At 41.5% G+C, this 19,887-nt stretch overlaps 1 protein-coding gene across 4 annotated transcripts in view; it reads left to right on the top strand.

Moving 5' to 3' along the window:
- The window catches only part of ERG (ETS transcription factor ERG), a 199,923-nt gene that overhangs the window by 88,803 nt on the left and 91,233 nt on the right, over window positions 1-19,887 (top strand). Inside the window, exon 1 of one of the 4 annotated variants that reach the window (XM_068547088.1) lies at window positions 1,429-1,548. The exons of the other annotated variants lie outside the window; for them this stretch is intronic. Coding sequence (XP_068403189.1) covers window positions 1,531-1,548 — 18 coding nt within the window. The 5' untranslated portion in view covers window positions 1,429-1,530. Of the gene's footprint in view, window positions 1-1,428; window positions 1,549-19,887 lie in introns of those variants that run through there. 4 annotated transcript variants of the gene reach the window in all.

Below are 19,887 nucleotides of genomic sequence, written 5' to 3'. Positions count from 1 at the left end.
AATTTGTCAGGTTCTGATTTTTACATGAGATTTCTTATAGTTTCTCTTTCTTTCGTTTTCCTTTTTCCCCCTCTGTTTGTTTCTTTCTCTTTCTTCATTTCCTTTCCTCTTTTCTTTCTTTCTTTCTCTCTTTCTTTCCTCTCTCCCCCCACCTCTCTCTCTCTCTTTCATTTCTCCTCCTCTCCTTCCTCCCCTCCTTCCTCCCCTTCCTTCTCCTCATCACAAGGGGAAATCTTGGGATCAGTGAAAGATATAGAAACTTGGGCTCATTTCTAGCTCTGATGTAGACAGGCCTAAGTCTGAGTGAAATCAATTCACTGACTGTCTGCCTCTGAAACCAAGAGCTGCTGGATGACTCAGGGTTTGGTCTATTGTGTTCTGCGGGTCCGCTATGGAGACCACACCTCTTTACTGGCCCAACTTTCGTGTAGCTAGATTCAAAGCAAAATGTTGTTTCTTCCAGAGAACAAGTAATTTCCTGAAAATGAGTAATTAAAAGGCCTGAAATCCTCTAAGGAATGTTCAGGCCTACATTAGCTGTATTTCCTCTGAGTGGAAAACAGACGTGTGGCCCTGAACTTACAGCTCAGATTTTAAAACACTTAATGAGGACGTGGCATCTCTGTGTAGCCAAGAGTTCTATTGGGGTCTGTTGTCTGCAACCTGGACGTTTGTCAGAGGGGGCCAGCTTGCTGCCATTATAAAGCATTCGTAGTCATTTAAGTGCTTTGGATTTTAAATAAATATTTGAAAACGAGGATTTGACAGGTTTATTTTCCTCTTTATTTCTCTTAGCTACTTTCATTCTAGAGTCTTTGCATTTTCAACTACTTTATCGTGGAGCCGATGGCAATTACTTATGTTTGGAAGGAGAAAATGAAACTGTTCTGGAACATTCACTTGAGATGCTGAACCAGTGGAGGTTGTTAAAAATCATCAGGTGAATGGCTATTATTAAACGTCGTCGCCTATTAACATGAAATAAGTGCTACCTGCAAAGTTTCCTTTGAAGAGAATGGAGCAGGGAGTGGGTAGGGGCCTTAGGCCCCGTGACCCAGGCATGCGGCAGATCCGGGGAGACAGAGGCCCAGAAGTCCTATCCACACCCAGGGACCCTGAGGAGCTCGCCGCCCACGTGAAGCCACTCGGAGTCCCGCCACATCTGCATCCTGCCCGGGGCGGCGTGTCACACGGCGGCATACTGGGTCACACCTGCTGTGGTCATCCCAGGCCCAGGCAATGGATGTCTTTTTTTTTTAATTGAAAAAAAAAAAATCTCCTGGCTGCATATCATCAAGAAAAACAACATTGTTTTCAGGGTCTCTTATCTCTCCACTCCCAAATATCCTGTTTCTTCGGGCTGGGCGGCCAGGACCAATAGAAACCTCTTCCTGCCATTGACTGACTTCATTTCCCAGACTTAGCACAATCTCATCCGCTCTAAACAACCTGATCAAAACTACTTTCTGGTCAGAGAGAAGCAATAATTATTATTAACATTTATTAACGATCAATAAACTTGATTGCATTATGGCCAGCACTATTAAGGTAAGGAGAGGGTTCCTTTTCATTTGACCAAATCTTGTGCTTGTTACTCTTTTCTTTGGTTTCCTTTATCAACGCAGATAAGTTAGCATTGGGCAACACCCCCGCTGCCACAATAGAGGACAACAAGATTTCCTTTGCACTGCCTAGTAAATTTCCTTTTTCCTACTCCAACCATCCGCAAGGCTTAAAAACTTCAAACTCAGAAAAAAATTGGGGTTTCTAAATTCACGGTTGAGGGCTGTGGATGACTTTTTGCAAAAGCTTTTCAGAGCGCGTCCGAATTTTCATATTCTTTAACTATCTCTAGCGGTGCCTGGATGTGTATCCGCTGGAAGGCAATGGACTTGGAGAGTTTGGAGGGCAGGGTCGGAGAAAGAGATGGGCTTGGAAATGTTGAACTTTTGGATGTTCTTGAAGGCCTCCTTACCATCAGGGATGCCAGCCGGTCCCTGTGGAAATGAAGAGATGCCTGGCAAGTGGCTGTTGGTCATGGGACACGCCAATGTTGACTTGATTTTTGGAAACTTCAGGCTGAGAACAGAGCGTTCTCATAATTCAAATGGTGGTAATTTGTTTGTTCGGTTATGTATTTATCTTTAATAAAGTACCTACTCCTCGGTGCACTGAGAGTAGACTTTCTTCTCCGTGATGGTTGCTTTGTGGGAATTGCCGGTTGGTTCTCTGTGCTCTGGGGTGTGTGGTCTGATGTTTTGTTTTTCTTGCAAATAGAGATTAAGGTGGAGGTGAACGCACAGAGGTAGAAACGTGAATGTAGCCTGATCCCTGGAACTGAAGCCAGTTTGATGGTTAGTGCAAGTTGGCGGCATAGAGCCCATGAAGTGGTCTGTTACAATATTTTCAAGGCCAACACGCCTTGGTGACATTTCTAGAAATGAGAAAAAGGCAGGAGCAAAAACAGATACTGAAAGGAGGAAAAAGCAAGTTTTATTGGTTGCATGTCTTTAGTTTTGCTGCATGTAGGTGAGAAGCATTTGGTTGTGTTTTCATCAAGGGTTTTTAGTTGATCTGAAAGCTCATGAATATGGAAGTTTGCCCAGAATTGGGCCAGGACAATTTTTAAAAGCCTCTTTGATTTGGAATTTGAAATGTTTGTGCGAGAGGATTTAATTAATACCAGTTGCATAAACTATGTTTCATAAGTTCTCTTCAGTTTCTATTTCTCAAGATAGGTTTTGCTTTTCAAGGTATGTTCAATAATACATATAAAAAATCATGTATCAAAGATTTTAATCTTACAGAGATTTTTCTTTCTTTGGCTTCAAGGATTGAAGTCTGCTGAGGTATAACTGTATAGAAAGGAATTTTAAAATTGAAGGTTTGATGTACTCTGCTTTGAGCTATATGAGTAGAAATTATTTGATTTTATAACCCCAAATGCTGCCCTCTTAATTCTTATTTTTACCCTTATTTGTGTCCATATTTCATAGCAGTTGAATCTAATGTTCTTTGTAAATTTTGAATAGCTTGGGTACAATTTGTGTGTGTGTGTGTGTGTGTGTGTGTGTGTGTGTTTAAAAAAAATCAGTGTATTAAAGGACATTGAAATAACAGACAATCCTTTAGGGTGTGGGGTATGTTTTGCATAGAATACAAATGTGTCATACTGTTTAATTTAAAGTATACGTTTCTGAAAAGATGAAGATATTTTTGAAGCTTGAACGTTTTGTGTTTTTCAGGATGAATTTTGGGAAACAGTTTCCACTTACCCAGGGTACTATGCTTACTTTAACATTTGATTACACTGCATTATCTGTATATCATATATAGCTTAAGTGAACTTTCAAAATGACTTCAAGTGGACTCTTTTTAATCCTCTGTTAAAATAAAATAACCCCTCTTTATAGGTAACTTCCTTTAAGAAATGTTCTGCTAGGCTTCCTGGGTAAAGTAATGAGATGATTTTACAGACTTGTTTATAGAGTGGAAAAAAGGAGGCCTGAGTCTGTTGACTGCAGTTTTAATTATGTTAGTGCAAAGCTCAAATTAGCATAGGGAAAATTACGGCTGTCCGTTGGAATTAGGAAACAGTCTGTCATACGGGCAATTTCCAGTCTCAAACGCACTCTGTTTTTTGTTGTTTCAGTAAATAAATCAATTAGTCCATCAAGCATCAGATGCACAGAATCTGTTAAGTTGGTCTCCGCATCTCAGTGGATTTTTTTTTTTTTTGGCGTGAATATCTATGAGACCCTATGAGGCACTGTGAAAAGCTCAATGTTTTTATCCCCTCTTTATGATTCTCACCATCATTTTCCCTTGGTATTTTGGAAATGGTAACAAAGTGTTTCCATGGGAAGAAGTAAAGGAATTTTATGAGTTTATGTGAGTGTGTCAGTTGGTTTATCCTTAAAGGGCCGTGGATTTTAAGATCAGATTAAGAGTTCTAATAAAAACGTAAGCATCAAGAGTGATGTTCCCATATGTAATTCACGAATCAGTTTTGGTGCTTCCACTGCTTCTGGGGCCACCTGACGATACTGGGGGGGGTGCTTTACACCCCCTCCCTTCCTTCTCCACAAAACAGTGCTGCCTTTGCTTACAGACTCCAAGGAGCCAGTTGTTAGCCTTGGAACTTGATTTTGCTTCGGTTAGGATTTTTAATCCAATCTCCCAGAGACTTACTTCCCTGATCCTTTGTTATGCCTTGGGCCACTCGGGAAGTCTAATGAAGCCTGCAATCCCTTCTCAGATTAATGCTTTTAAAACGCAGGAAAGGCAATACATAGAGTGACAACGGAAGCTAATACTGTTGAAATCCAGTTCTGTCCTTGGACTCCTTGGGTGGTCCGTGAACCCCAGGTTACAGCCCCTGATCCTAGAGTTTAAAGGTCCTTAGTCTTTAAGATGGGATTGTGGGCATTTTCCTTTATCACAGATCTGGCACTGGAAGGCCAGGAGAGAGCAAGCTGCAAACAGCTTGAGTGGAGAGCATCTTAGAATCAGACAGGGGATGGAAAGTTACTAGCAAGGCTTGCTGAGGGAGAACATGATGACGGTTTCAATGAGCTGTTTAAAGAAGTTCCTTTCTTTGATTTGACAGAGGTTGGAGGGTTTTGATGATCACCATGATATAACTTATAGGTGGAATCTAAAAAATACAACAAATAAAAAAAAGAAGCAGACTCACAGACGTGGAGAACAAACTTGTGGTTACAAGTGGGGAGGGGGAAGGGAGGAGGAGTAACGTAGGGGTGGGGGGGTGAAGAGGACAAACCATTATATATAAAATAAGCTGCAAGGATATATTGTGCAACACAGGGATTATAGCCAATATTTTATAATAACTAGAAATGGAGTAGAGCCTTTAAAAATTGGGAATCGCTATATTGTACACCTGTAACTTATATAATATTGTACATCAACTATACTTCAGTAAAAAAAAAAAAAAAAAGTTAACTTAAAAACATGAAGCTTCTTTTACGTATTTCATGCCTTGCACATAGCAGGCTCTTGCTGAATATTTGCTATCATGTGTGAAGCAAACTTGTTTAAAATTAAAAGCTCAGGGTTATGTGAAGGAAGTTCATCTCCTTCATATATAGGATTTTAAGGGATGTGGTGAATGAGTTTAATAGCTCTAGGGCATATGAATGTTCAACAACTCATTGGCTCAAGTGGAATTTGAGTTGTTTCATCCCTTGTTACTTTAGAGGGCTCTGTGACAGTGGAAGGAGTAGAAAACGGAAAATACTGTTGCACGACTATGTGAATGTCATGTTTCTAGAGCACTGGCCTAAAGGTGGAATTATGGGCCATTATCTTAAAATGACTTGCTGCTTGCGTCCGTGGGTGGCTCTGGACACAGTTTGCCCCCTCTGGAGGGGACACAGCACCCTTCCCCCTACAGCTCTCTCTGAGGCTGGGCACGCTGCTGCCTCAGTGGCCTTGGAAAGGATAGAATTCGTGGATCATTCTTCCCGTGAAGTATACTTATGGAGGACTGCAGTACTCTCAGAGAATGTTCTGGAAGTCTGAACTGTTTTTTAATTATCTATATTTTCTTTAAAGTGATTATTTCATTAAATTTGTTTTTTTTTTTTTTTTTTGCAAAACAGATCTTTGCTTAAATCTCTCCTCTACCCCGACACATACGTATGCTTGTCGATGTCTCTTGAAAAACCATACGTAGAAATAAAATAAATAAATGAAACAATCATTCCTGATGCTTTCAGGAAAATATTACTTCTGCGTTTAGAATTTCAGAATAAGGTTCCCTCTGTGGGAGGGGAGACCCAAAGCAGAGCATTCTGCTTTGGCATCCCAATACCCTGGCAGATTTAACAGCTGACACAGAAGAGAATCACAATACAGAAGGCCGTTGGAAAGCCAGGACCAGAGAGTTTCTCTGCAGTGTAAAATCTTCCGAGAAGGGGTTTTGACAGAGACCGTCTCCAGGCCTTTCCAATGGTGGTGGCACATCTGCTCCAGCAGGATTTTTCCCTAGGGCTTAGGGAACGCCTCAAATGCAGCAGGGGACCCATCCCCTCCTTTTGTCCCCACAGGATGGAGGACGGCTCTTCTCTTCTCGGGGGACTTTGTCCCCCCATCACCTCTGAGATTTCTTTACTTATGTGGCCACGGACACACCTGCATTTGAACCCTTCCTAGTCACGTGACCCTGGGCAAGGGCCCTAACCTGTCTGAGCTCCGTTTCCTCACCTATAAGGTGGGATTATAATGACCGTCCTGATGCGAGTCCAGGGTGGGAGAGCCTTTAGTAAGTGCTCAATAAATGGCAGATGCCATCAGACAATCCAAGTCCATCTGACCTTCGCTAATAAATTGCACTGTCTTTCTCGCCCTGCTCTGAATTCTCTCTGTGTGTTCCATTACCCGGCTTCAGTTGTGAAGCCCAGAGGCACACAGACTCTGTGCTAACGCTTTTGAAGAGACAGGGAGAATAACAGGTCACTTCCACAGGTCACTACTGCGGCCTCCCAGCCAGGGCAGGGCACATGGGAGCCCGGAGAGGTGAGGAGCAAGGAGCTCGTAGGGGTCCCTGGATAAGGATGTAGCAGGGCAGGTACCAAACACCTGGGCAGGCGGAGTGTCCAGGGGGTCCCTCAAGGCATGGGTGATCAGAGGGTTGGTTTAGTCCTGTTCTGAGGATGGAGGCTGTTTGCTTCGTTGCTGAAGGAGGGCGGGGGCCTGCAATGCCTCTTGCTCCTGATTAGGGCAGGAACAGGCTTACTGGAATCCTCCACTGTCCTGTATTCTCATTAATTTTGAAAAATGCATCTTGTTATTTTTTACAAATTACAGTAATAAAACATTCTCACTGTAGAGAAAATGAAAAAAGAAATCATTACAAAGTCAATATAAATTGTTCCTAGTCCCAACCCGTCAGAGAAAATTACCAGCATTTGGTGTGTGTCTTCCTACTGTGTGTTTCTGTCTGTCCTTCTGTCTCCCTGACTGTCCTGCTTATCTCAGTTAACATTGTTTTACAAACATTTCCCCATGTCACTACAATTTTTTAATAAGCAGAATTTTTATGCTTAATTATATTCCACTTAAAATAAGTATTATGATTTATATACCCAATATCCTATTGTAGGAAATAATATTGCTTTCAATTTTTCACCAATTACATTGCAATGTACCCTTTATGTAATTTTTTAAAAATTTATTTTATTAGTGTTAGTGCTTAGAAGAGGAATCATTGGACCAATGGGTGTACATATTTTTAAAGTCTCTGCCAAATTTAAATATTTGCCAGTTAAAAAAAAAATGACCACTTTACTCTCTAGAAGGGTTGTACCAGTTCCCACTTGTAGCCATAGATAAGGCCAGTTCCACTGCACTCATAACAACTCTGAATATTTCACTCTTTGAATCTTTGCCATTGTGACAGGCAAAAATGGAATCTCATTTTTATTTGTATTTCCGTAATTACAGTATTTCATTACCTTTTTTATTATTTTTTTTGCTGTGAACCTATTTCAACTAGTGACCACTGTGACCTCTGGATCTTTTTCTTATTCACACTTTCATTCCCTGTTTGAGCGAACTTATTTCCCACATATTTCCCCTATTGAACTTGGCTGAGGCATGTTTTATAAAGTTTAAGAACATTCCTCATTCTGTCCACTCTCTCCTGCTTTGTTTTCTCTCTTGGCGACACATGCTCCCAGCTTTGCTTGTGTTTGTGTGACTCTACTTTTTGTCTACCTATGCAAACAATAGAACCTGTTTTTTTGTGATAGTCTGTCCATCTCTTTTGTGTCCTTGACAGAGCCTGGCAAAGCATAGGGGTTCAATAAATAGTTGTTGAAAAATAAATTTTGATTAAAATCCTTTAAGGTCATCAAGAGAAAGTTAAGATATTAGTAAGATAATCATTATTGCAGCTTTTAAATAGATGTATTTCTTTAGAGATATTTCTCCTAGTTTAAATACAAATTAACTACATAGAATTAAATTGCTGTTGAAAAGATCATAGAGAAAAACGTTTTTAAAAGGTAGATCTTGTAGCTTGAATTCATAATCCAAATTAATATCATCCTTGTAACGGCTTATTCCAGGCCAGACTCTGTGCTGGATGCTCACGTTATCTCCTGAGGTGCTCACCACAGCCTGCATCCTGGTGCTTTTTTGTCCAGATAAGGATAGAGGATTAGAGAGGCTAGGAAACTTGCTCAAGGCACACAAATCTGTTTCCCCTCAATTTATCATCATCTGATCTTTTTTCCCTGCGATTTGCCTTAGCTCCAAATAATAAATTACTGTGCAGGAGAAAAAACGGTTTATTAAATGACATAGTGATACATTAAATAATGAAAATTATTATAATTGGCTAACTTACATTACCACTCTTGTGCGAAACACCCCACAGCCAACAATTATTATGCTCTCACTGGCTAATTAAGATAAAGCGCTAGAAAACTGAACAGCTAAAACTCTAGCACCCCATTCTCCGTTTGCTTGGTGCCAAGAATTCTTTCCATATTTGGCAATATCCAAGGGGCCCGTGCTTGCAGATCCCAGATCAGCTGCTGATTTCAGTTTCCTCACCCCAAGTATCAACTTCCTTGCCCACGTCTCTGAGTTTTCCATCAGGCCTTACCAAGTCTTTCCGCAGGGGTGTTCATGGAATTAGACTCTGGGAGGAACGGTAATCTGCTGTTAGGCACAGATAAGTGCCGAGACATTTAGAAAAGAAATGCCAAGGCCAAGCAAAATTATTTATTTTTAAAGCCACATCATAATCCAATCATAACATTAACATCAGGGCTGTTACTTCAAATGATTTTGTTCAAGACAATGCACGTCAATTTCTGGAGCATAAAATAAAGAACATTTCTAACATATGCAAAGAAGTAGCACTCCTGAATCTAACACAGTGACCTTTAAATCACTCTACCTTGATGATTTCACATCCGTCTTTCCATTATAAAATTATAGTATAGCAAACTGATGGGGTTTTTTAATTTAGCAAGTACTGAAACAGAGTCACCACTGAAGAGAAAATCTCCCCCCCGCCATCGCCCCCATCCACCTGCCCCCAAGTCCATTAATTCAAATCATCAGCCAATAGGGACTTTACCATCTCGTTCCCTTTGGATCCCATTGGGTCTTGTTGACTTTTATTTTTTAAAGTTAGCTGTAGGCAGGTGATGCTCACCTTTGAGGAAGAGGAAACCGTTGAAACAACGCTTGAGAATTTGTCAACACGATTAGTTTGTGTCTCAATTTGAGGTAGATTTCCTAAGACGTTGCTCCGAGTTTAAAACAAAAACAAGTGTGTGTGGTTTTATATTGCGAAGTCCCTTTGGATCTGTGCTGTACGTGGATGTTACCTGATGTTCCCAAGAGCGTCAGAAGCATGAAGGTGAAATAGAGCGAGCCCAGCCATGTTTCTCTTATGCCCAGGGAGGCCCTGAAGACTCTGTTTCTTCACGGCATCCTTAAAATAGCTCTTTGGGGAAAGGGTTGGTCTTAACCTGGTTCACGAGGAAAGGGAGGCATAGATGTGGAGGCTGGGGAGGGGCAGTGGAAAGAGGCTGGCCTGAGAGAGGCGGGCTGAGGCTGCAGTTGATGCCGTAGGGCCTCGGCAGGTGAAGGCACCTCTCCAGGCCTTCGTTCCTTCTCGGGAAAATAGAAATGGTCTTCCTGGCATTTCACCCTGGACAGGTCCCTCACCTCACGATCTCTGGGTATTTCCATCTGTAAAAAGCAGTAACCACAGTTTCTACTTCACAGGCCTAGGGGGAGATGAACCGAGTTGGAATTGTATGGAGCACATTAGAGGTACTTAATACTTGTTAGCTAGTTTTATTATTCACTCGAGTCAAATCAGTTTTCCTTCTAGGACTAAAATCAGGAAATCCATAGAAGGTTTTTTTTTTTTTTTTCCAATTTCTACAACAGGTTGTGAATTGACTCTTTTTTTTTCAAGTAGCCAATTTTCCTCTGATTAACATGTCCTTTTCTCTTTATTAAGAAATAAAGACTCTCACAGACCAGTGAGTTCTCAGTTATTCACAGTGCTTTATCTGTATTGCAGATGACCTAAGACAGTGCTAAGAGGTGCTTGCTGAGGGGTCTGCCTGAGCCCCTGCATGGCCGGCCCTGGAGAAGAAATCTGGGGCCTTGCTACCCTCTGCTTCTCTCTGTACTTCTCACTCCCATGCTCCTTCCCTCCTCTTTCTTCCTCTCTGCAATAGTTAACAACCCAACAAGGGCTTTTCAAAACATAAAGGACAACAGTAATGATGGGGGGGGACCCCCTGGAACATCTCCAGTGCTCAAGGGTCCTCCTCGGACCTGCTTCCATTCGCCCCGCACTGCCTCTCACAGATATCCAGTCACTCCTGTCATCCCAGGAAACCTGGGACAGTGAAGGCTCACAGGCTTTTCATCTGGAGTAAAGAAATAAAGAGAAGGTTGGCAGGAGGCTCTGCCTGCCCCGGGTAAAAGTCATCAAAAGCAGCAGCCACACGTCCACGTTTGAGTTCTATCTTTAACTTCTTCTTGTGTGAACCCTTAGGACCAGAAGCATATTTATACCCACATAAAAAAGAGGAATGTTGCCCAGGGTCAAAGACAAGTGATTTTATGGGCTATCCATTCTCCCAGTTTGAGTTAACATGGAAAGTCTTGTTGACTTTACCTGTTCAGCCAAAGACCCTGACTCTTGTTAAGCCTGTGTTAAGCTTAGAAGAGAAATAAAATTTACTTTGCTAGAGTAGCATCTCAGTAAAGAAAACCAGGCTTTGTTTCTTGGGCATCCCTGAGAGAGAAGCTTCTGTTCTACCCCAAAAGCTGTTCCCATTGACTCACTCACTCTTGGAAGCACAGTCATATTGCCGACGGTTTTGATAAGAAGCTGGTTATGAAATAAGCGCACATGTATTTTTTTTTAAGCCTTGTTCTTTGGAGATGGAAAACATCTTTTTTTAGATCACATGTTTACTGCTTTAGTAAACAGTAAAATGCTGCTGTAGCAATTACCTTGAGGATAAAGGGTTTGTAGACAGATACTTCCTGCGTCCACTTCCTACACAGATAGCCAACCCCACCAGAGACTCACCAATGCAGGAAGAGCTCCCGATGGAAACTTCCTTTGCGAATGCACAGTTTGTGACGCGTTCGCTGCCCTCCAAGGGGAATGAGCCTATCGCTACCGATTTTCTGGCAGAATTCACTGTCTTGAAGTAGGTGAAAATGCGACGTTTCTAAGGTAACGGCTTTAGACCCTTGTTCTCATCCTTGGTCTTGTCTGCTGGTTGGATTTTACAGAGAGGAAGGTAACTAGGTTAGACATGTCCATGAGTAAGACTTGTGCCCTGTGGGCACTTTAGTCTCCTTGGAATCACAGAGAATGATGCCTAAGTCTGTTTTTGTATTTGTTGAAAAATACGCCTCTTTGAGATTCAGTCAGTGGTTTTCTTTTCTGTGGTTATTTAGATGTAAAGGTCATTTTAGATTTTGCTTTCTTTAGTCAAGCAGAGATCACCCGATTTGAGTACAGAAATCTCAGCGCACAGATTGTTCTCTGTGCTGATTTTACACCAGTTGTTAAATTCCAATGAATGCATTGTTTAGGTCCTTTGAACCAAAGCAAATAAAACCACCACACACAAACACTGAACAATAGGGAATCATCAATTTTCCACCTACAGGATATGTCCTTACCGAATGGCCCCTTTGTGGGGGGAAAAATATATCAAGTCAACAAACAGTAACACTGAACAATAAACTAAACAAAATAAATAGCACCTGAAAGCCGCTCAGCTCAAGCACTGGCAAAACTCCAGAGAGTGATGTTTACTTACTCTAAGCATGGAAACCTACAGCTCCACCCTGATCTCCTACGGGTCCCTGAAATAATCAGAAGACTGAGCTGCTGTTAATTGTCAGGTCACTTCATGCTGAAGTGCCTCCTTTGATGATCAGAAAGTGCCTATGAGCTTTGCATCGAAATGGACAAGAGGACAGTGTCCAATAGAGATTCTCCGTCCAGTATGTATTCCATAGATGTTGGTGGCTGTCCAGGGAGAGGCAGAGATTATATCTGACCCTGAGAAGCTGCCAGACGTGGTTAGATGTAGTACTGTCTCATGAAGGTGCTGGTACATGAACATACTCCGATGATTTTATTTACACAGTCACTCAAGGCACGGTATTTTGGTGGAATTGACATGAAACTGCCAAAGTGATATTTTTCTTTTGGAGACCCATTTGTTTATATGCTTTTGCTCATCCTGTTGGAAGACACGGGTAGCACCTCAGGAGCCTCCTGTTTGAATGAAGATCTTTCTTCCTCTGTACTTGCTCCCCCTCCCCCTTCATTGAGCAGTTTTGTTACCTTTTAGTGAAACTCCACGGAGGCATCTCCCTACGTGTTTCCTTCCAGATGCTGCCTCCTGCCACTTCTGCTTTTTTGCAAAATGCCTTCTCTGGTCTCCTGAGTCTGTATTGGTTCCGATGCCACGGGAATCACGGTCGTGTGGTGCTGGTGCAGGGCCGTATAGCTGGTAGACCCATTTTGGACACATCCTCTCTGAAAATCACCGGTGCCTCCCTGAGGATGGCGGTTGGTTTTGGTCTGTTTTGTTTTCTTCAACCTGAATACAGGTTTAATAGACCCACAGGATAAAATATCTTTTAAACAACAAAATAATAATAAAAACTTTGTTCTTTTCCCCCATTTCCAAAACAATTATTGTAGGAGCTTAGAAAATAATTTAGAAAAGGAAGTTAAATTAATTGATATTACACCATCAGGGGTCTGCTAAGATTTGATTCTTTTTGAATTGTTTTGTCTGTTTTCCATGCACACAGATATATTCTTTAAAAAGCATAATAGAATTGGAGAAATTAAACTCATTTCAGTGGTCCTTTTTCATTCCCTTTTTCTTCCAGGATAGTGAAGAAAAGAGGAATGAGGGCTGAACTTTGATGACCCTGTCTAGAGATTAAGGCCCCATATCCCTTCCTGAGGACCCAATGTCTTATTCTGGAGCACAGCCAGACTGCCTAGGGCTGACCCTTGTTCCAACGAGTGTTGCCAGGGCACTTCACTTTTCTGTGCCTCAGTTTCCTCATCTGTAAAATAGACTCAGTAGTGATAATAACACTTGCTTGTTGGTGGTGGTTCAAGGATCCAACAGCTTAATACATGTCCATGCTTGAACAGTAATGGGTTCTTGTGTGCAAAAAATGTTCACTAATATGAGCTCTTTTTGGTTACTAATCCTAGTCTCGTTCTTATTATTTAATTTACTGTCATATCTTATTTGCTTTGTTTGAAGTAATCAATTCTTGATTGTGTTTGTTTCTACTGTTCATCTTTTGAATGGATTCCTCCAGTACCCTTTAGATATTTATAACTTCTTCTAAAGAGATGGAAGTGTTTCCCTCTATGTAATTGGTTTCTTTCTCGTGCCATTCATTTGAGGATAGTGGGATAAATATAACAAGAGTTACCACTGTGAGTCCATTTAGGAGTTCAAGCAACATATTAACCAAACTTTTCAGCAGCTGAACTCAGCTGCATTTTTTTGAGCCCAGAAATCCAATAGTTTTGAGGATCCAAAGAGAAAACCAAGATGGAGGGCTGCAGGATACGGTCTCTTTCCTTGCCTTTTCTCCGGCCTTTGCCAATGAATGAATGAATGATTGATTGAATGAATGAATGTGTTTCTGCAGTGGGGAGCCACAGCTGGTCTCTGGAGTGGTCCTAGCATGGAAGGAGTCAAGTGCTATTTTGAACCAACTACTTTGGCTGACACATTCATTAGAGGCAAGCAGACGTCTGCTGATTTACCATATTGCCAGTGAATGTTCATGATTAGGAATCTGTGGAACCTCATTGAACGACAGAAACTCTCAGAACATTGCTTGTTAAAGTTCAGCCCTCTATGCCCTAAGTTATATGGCTGGGGTCCTGTAATCTTTTATCTGTGCTGACCGTGCCTGCTAAGCAGCAGGCCTTTAATGATGTCTGTTCAATGAGTAAATGAATATCTGCTTGGATGATAAATGCATGAACGAGTGCATTAATTAGTGAGCTGATAACATCATAGAGAATTAATTCATTTAATTCAATGAGCAATTACCGATTTTTTATACGCAAAGCATCGTAAAGTCGCCCCCCGCGAGGTTAGGAGAGAAGTTGTACTTCTTGATCGGAGGACAGAATTATTACTATGTCTTGGGACCAATGTCTTGCGTGCCCCTGTGTCCAGTTTGAATGCCAGATGTTAGACATAAGTGTGTGTTATCTTAAAGAACCTGCCTGGGCTTGGGAAGGTTTGATGATCGTGGGGCTTCCCAGAACCTAATGGGGTTTTGAACGTTTGTGAGCACGTGCCCGATAAATGCATGTGTCTGTGCCGGCCCGTGGTTGGAGATGCTTCCACGTGAAAACTAAAAGCAGAAACACAGTTCTCAGAGCCTGAATTTTGTTACATGACGCTTGTTTGGATGAGGCAAAACCAAGCAGCAATTTTGCTTTTACCGAGTGGCAACACCTACCGGTGTTTCTCCAAGGTTTGCATTGGCTTATCTAAGTGTTCAGCTGTTAACAATCCACTATGCAAAAAGTCCTCCTGGGCACAAAGTCATGAAAAGTTGTGTTTAATGGATTATGATGGGCACCATTTGCTTTTCTTCTTTTGTTAACTGCAGTCACTCCTTAGAAATTTCAGTGAAGCTGTAACTTGATCCCTTAAACACATGTGCTGATATCCAATGTACTGGTTCACACTGAGGGTTTCCGTGCTCATTGGTGAATCAGGCAGCCCTTCCAGTACTGTGATTATTATATAGTTAACATCTGCAGTGGATATGATGTGGGACAACATTGTCGTGAATAGCTAAGTTCTTTTGTATTTAATTGCAAGATAATCTGCTTTATGAGAAAGATGAATAGCAATTAACAACCAACTTATCTAAGCCAGGTAGTAAAATTGGATTCCCTACTGAAATTTCAAATTTAGCAAACATATTATTAACTTAGTGAGCTTTATGGTCAAAGTATTATATATAAGCCAAGGAAAATGTGATCTTTCATAAAACCTACAGAATTTGGTTATCTTGGTAAGAGTTCTAAAATGAACTTCCAGTCTAATAACTTCTCAATCTAATAATTCAAGTATTTGGCTCACTGTCGTTTCTTCAGTGCCTAGCACATAGAGTGCTGACTCATAAATATTTGCTGAATGAGTGAATGAACACAACAATAAATGGGTACCAAAATCTTTCCCTGAGGGAACCATGTCTTTGGCAGTATATGTCATTAGAAGAGGTCTGACTCTGTCCCTCTCCTAACAAACACTATGATCCAGTTTTTAAGGAGTTGAAGAGAAGGCAACAACTTTTATTTGGGAGTCAAAATGTCGGAAGAAACTTGACTGGCCATTGAGGAGTCCAGCATTTCTCAACCCAGTTTTCCTTTGGGTCAGGAAATTCTTAATTTTCTTTAGGATAATTGAAAGGAACTCCTAAGAGAACTAGGATTGTGTTCGGGAAAGGATATACATGAAGCAGCGGGGAGGGATAAATTGGGAGTTCGGGATGAACAAATACACATTACTGTATGTAAAGTAAACAGCAAGGACCTACAGTATAGCACAGGGAACTATATTTAATATCTTGTAATAACCTATAATGGAAAAGAATCTGAAAAAGAATCAATATATGTATATATGCATAACTGAATCACTTTGCTGTACACCGGAAACTAACACAACATTGTAAATCACTATACTTCATATACTTCACTATGCTTCATATACTTCAAATTATGATTGCTTCATATATATATACATATATATATATATGGGAGAACATTTTCATAAATAGCGAAGTTCTTTGTATTCAATTGCAAGATAATCTGCTTTATGAGAAAAATTAACTTTAATAGCAATTAACAACCAACTTATCTAAGCCAGGTGATAAAATTGGATTCCATATATATATATATATATATATATGAAGCAATCATAATTTGAAAAATTTGCCCACATATGTTAGCTGGAAAAACATACTAAAAAATTAGGTTTTAATTTCCATTGGCTGTTTTTTTGGTTTTTTTTTTTTTTTTTAACTTCTAACAGTCTTTTCAAACAGATGTTGAGAGATTTAAAGGTGTTTGTTAAAACACCTCCCCTCCTGATCATGACATTCATTAGAAGGTGAATCAGACATTTTTTCCCCCAGTGGTACAAGAGCCACATTTCCCTAAGCAGAAAACTCAGGGCATGGTCAGACAAAGGAGTTTACGTGAAAAGCTTTGCAAAATTAGTATTGTTCTTAAAAATTCAGGCTATCTGGTGACTGTAATCTGGGAGTTACCTTCAAGCACTTTTGGAAACTGTACTAACTCTATAAGGCAATTAGTGGGCCACATAATGCCCTGAGATGGCAAACTGTTTAAAACAGCATCTACAGGTAGTGTATTAGTATCCTAGGGCTCCCGTGAAAATCACCGCAAACTGGGGGCTTAAAACATCAGAAATTTATTCTCTCAGAGTTTAGGAGGCCTGACGTCCAAAATCAAGATGTCAGCAGGGCTGGTTCTGGAGGTTTCAGAATCCACTCCATGCCTCCCTCCCAGCTCCAGGTGTTTTCGTACAATCCTTACCTTCCTGGGGCTGTAGCAACATCACTTCCATCTCTGCCTCTGTCTTCACATCACCTTCTCTGAGTCTCTGTCTGTCCTTTTTGGTCTCTTACAAGGATGCTCTCCTTGCATTTAGGGTCTATACTAATCTAATCCAGTCTCATCTCAACCCTTACCTTGATTACGTCTGCAAAGACCCTATCACAAGGTCACATTCTGAGGTTCCAGGTGGGCTTGGGGACCGCTCTTCAGGTAGGGAGGAGACAAAGTAGGTTTCAAGGTGGATCTTCTCTTCCGCACGTTTCTGGCCCATTAGAAGAGCAAGGCGCTACTCATTGGTAAAGCCTAATGACTGAAGTGCTGATGCTGGGATTCTTACGTTCGTGCTCAGGCAGAAATCACTTGGGTGTCAGCACCATATTGGAAAGTGAAATGCAGTTAGTTTCACTGAAAAAAAAACATACAACTGCACAGCATAGATGTCAACCATCCCATCGTTCCATCCAGTATGATGATCAAAACAAAAATCAGTGTCAGGCAAAGTGTTTACTCTGCAACCGTTTCAGTTTCACAAGATACTGAGTTTGATGTTGTGGTTTCCCTGATCTCATCTTTTTTCTTGGTAGATGTCAAGAAGTGCAACAAGGTTAGGGCAGCCCACACGAGCTCATCAGAGTCACGTGGGGACTTGGGCAGCAAGTCACCCTCCTCCTATCTGCTCAGTCTAGACTAATGGTTGGGTGTGCTGTTTACATCTTATAAAAAAATGATTCCTGTGGCTTTTTTCATAATGTCCTCGAGTTGAAACTGCACTGTTCTAAGGCATAAAATGGCGTCATAAACTGTGTGACTGTCAGGCACTATGATTTCTTTTTTGTCTTTGGTCTGTGTATCTGCCGAGGTTATATACGTAGAGGATTTGGAACCAGAAACATGAACTGCCCCTAAACATTCTGCTTTTATGTCTTATGAAATGGATCTGACTGTAAGTAAAATTGAACTTCATCTTGTCACTGACGTTGAAGCTCTGCAAGATTTTCTTGGGAAAGAAATGCAAACTTAAGTCAAGAACCAGTCAGGGACTTTGGTCATGTTGTTTGTGTGTGCCCTCATCTACTTCAAGTACACCCGATGTTCACTGTGGGATGAAAAGTTGGCCAGCTCGAGTGACTGTAGCCCATCTCCACCTTGCCTCAGGCTAAGTCACCAGAAAGCTCGCCGGGTGACTGGGAGAATTGGCCCAGTGGAATCCCTTGCTGGCATCAACTTGGCTGCAAATACAGAGATGGTCTGAATCCCTGTGATGCAAGAGTTGGTCCATTTGCTTTCCTCTCACAGCTCCTGCTCTGGAGGGTAAGCAGGTTTTTACCCACTCCTGGCAGGAGGAGGCACCGTGGGAAGCAAATGAATGCAAACTCAGAAAGCAAGACCCTGAGGCCGGGATATTTTGTCCTAGTTGCATAACACTTCCCGATATGACGCATACCCTCTACCACGTCACTCTCTCATGCTGTTAATAGAGGCTGGTCCAGAGACCAGCATGGGTGAGATTTACCCTGGAGACTCAGCTTTGCTGTGTACATGCAAACACAGCCCTGAGGCCTGGTACATCGTGACTTATCCACTGGAAAAAGAGAAACCAGTTTTCAAAGGAGAGCTAAGACGCAATGTTAAGATGAACTATTTTGAGAGCTGTCTTTGGTCATCGTGAAGACTGGATTAAAATCTTGGAGAGATAAATTTGCTTAGAACATGCTAAATGAATCTTCTCCTTTTTTCCTTCTATTATTTTCTAATTATTTTTAAAAATCTGAGTTACAGTCACACTAGCAGAGAGGTTAGTTACATAGAACATCTGTCCCTCATATTACTTTGTATATGTACTTAAATATTTTTCTTGTTTAAACGCCATAAGTGTGGTATATTATGCACCCACATTGGTTTGTCACCAGTTCTAAGGTTCAGGGGCCTTCTCCTTTATCTATTCATTGTTAATATCCTGGATACAAACAACCCAATGGCCCAGTATAAACTGATGCTAAAGAGAGCTGTTGCCTGAGAGATGAGTTAAATGATGTCAGAGATTTCTCTTCAGTGTCATAAAAATTATTTTCAATTGTAGGTGGTAGATTTCCTAACCACTTCGTAATTTACATGGGCCGGCTTGGTTAGCTCAATCAGTTACAGCATATGCTGATAAAGGCAAGATCACAGGTTTGTGCCCCATGAAAGCTAATAACTTCTCAGAGATTAAAAAAAAAAAAAAATCTCCCTTTGGTGACCACAAGCTGCATCACTCATGCAAATGCCCGCGTTGGTTGGAAGAGAGGAATTGAGCGCAAGCGAGGGGCCAGCTCCGTGCAAATACTCCTCCTGTTGGACGAAAGAAATAGAAAAGGAAAACAAACACTCAAATTGTGTTTCTCCTAGCAGACACGTGTTCCTGCATGAAAGGAACTCTGTCCAACTCCCTTAAAGCTAGAGATTTTATTGAAAAATGCCCCTAGTGATTTTCCACGCTAATAACCTCAATTTGAGCAAACTGAGCCCAAAGTTACCTGAGTTATCAGCGCAGTCCTGACCCACCTGCGCCCTGGACTTTGTCATCACTGCACATCTGCAGAAAGAGGCCATTTATGTGGAATTCAAATCTGGTTGTTTAGTCTACAAGGAGGGGGGGGGGAAGGATTCTGTCTCTTTAATGTTTATAACGGTTGGACAGAGCTTGTCGGGTGAAGGTTAATTGCTCTCCAGTTGAAGCAGTTGTGTGCCCAGATGAGTTATCAGGGCTGAACACTCGTTACAAGATTAATCTCATTTCCGACAAGACTTCCCTTTCCTTCAACTGATTTTTGCCCAGCCATTGGCGCTGTCATCGGCCGTTAAAAGAAGGGTGGATTACTCTGGGATATTCACGCTGGTATGCAGCGAAACAATGCAGAGCGGTGTCATATCTCAGGGAACATCTTTAGGAGAACACATTTCAGGGGGCGTTACGAAGGCCGAGGCTCATAAACAGTGGGGACGATCGAACCCCTTACACCCAGGCTCCAGTGAAAAGGCGCAACGTCCGTGCAGCTGCTCCCCGCGCCCCCACAGGACCCTGCTCCTAGGATGGATGCCGAGTGACACTTAGGGCTTTGTTTGCTGCTGAAGATGTTAAAACAGTTATGATCAGGTCTTCATTCTTAAGGCGCCCACCTAAGTGGTGAGGAGTTCTGTTTGCTGCGTCCACGCTGAATTCTGGG

Source organism: Eschrichtius robustus, chromosome 6 (assembly GCF_028021215.1).
Source record: "Eschrichtius robustus isolate mEscRob2 chromosome 6, mEscRob2.pri, whole genome shotgun sequence".
NCBI lineage: Eukaryota > Metazoa > Chordata > Mammalia > Artiodactyla > Eschrichtiidae > Eschrichtius > Eschrichtius robustus.
Note: the sequence above shows the minus strand (reverse complement) of the source record. Positions and strands in the feature narration are given on the sequence as shown.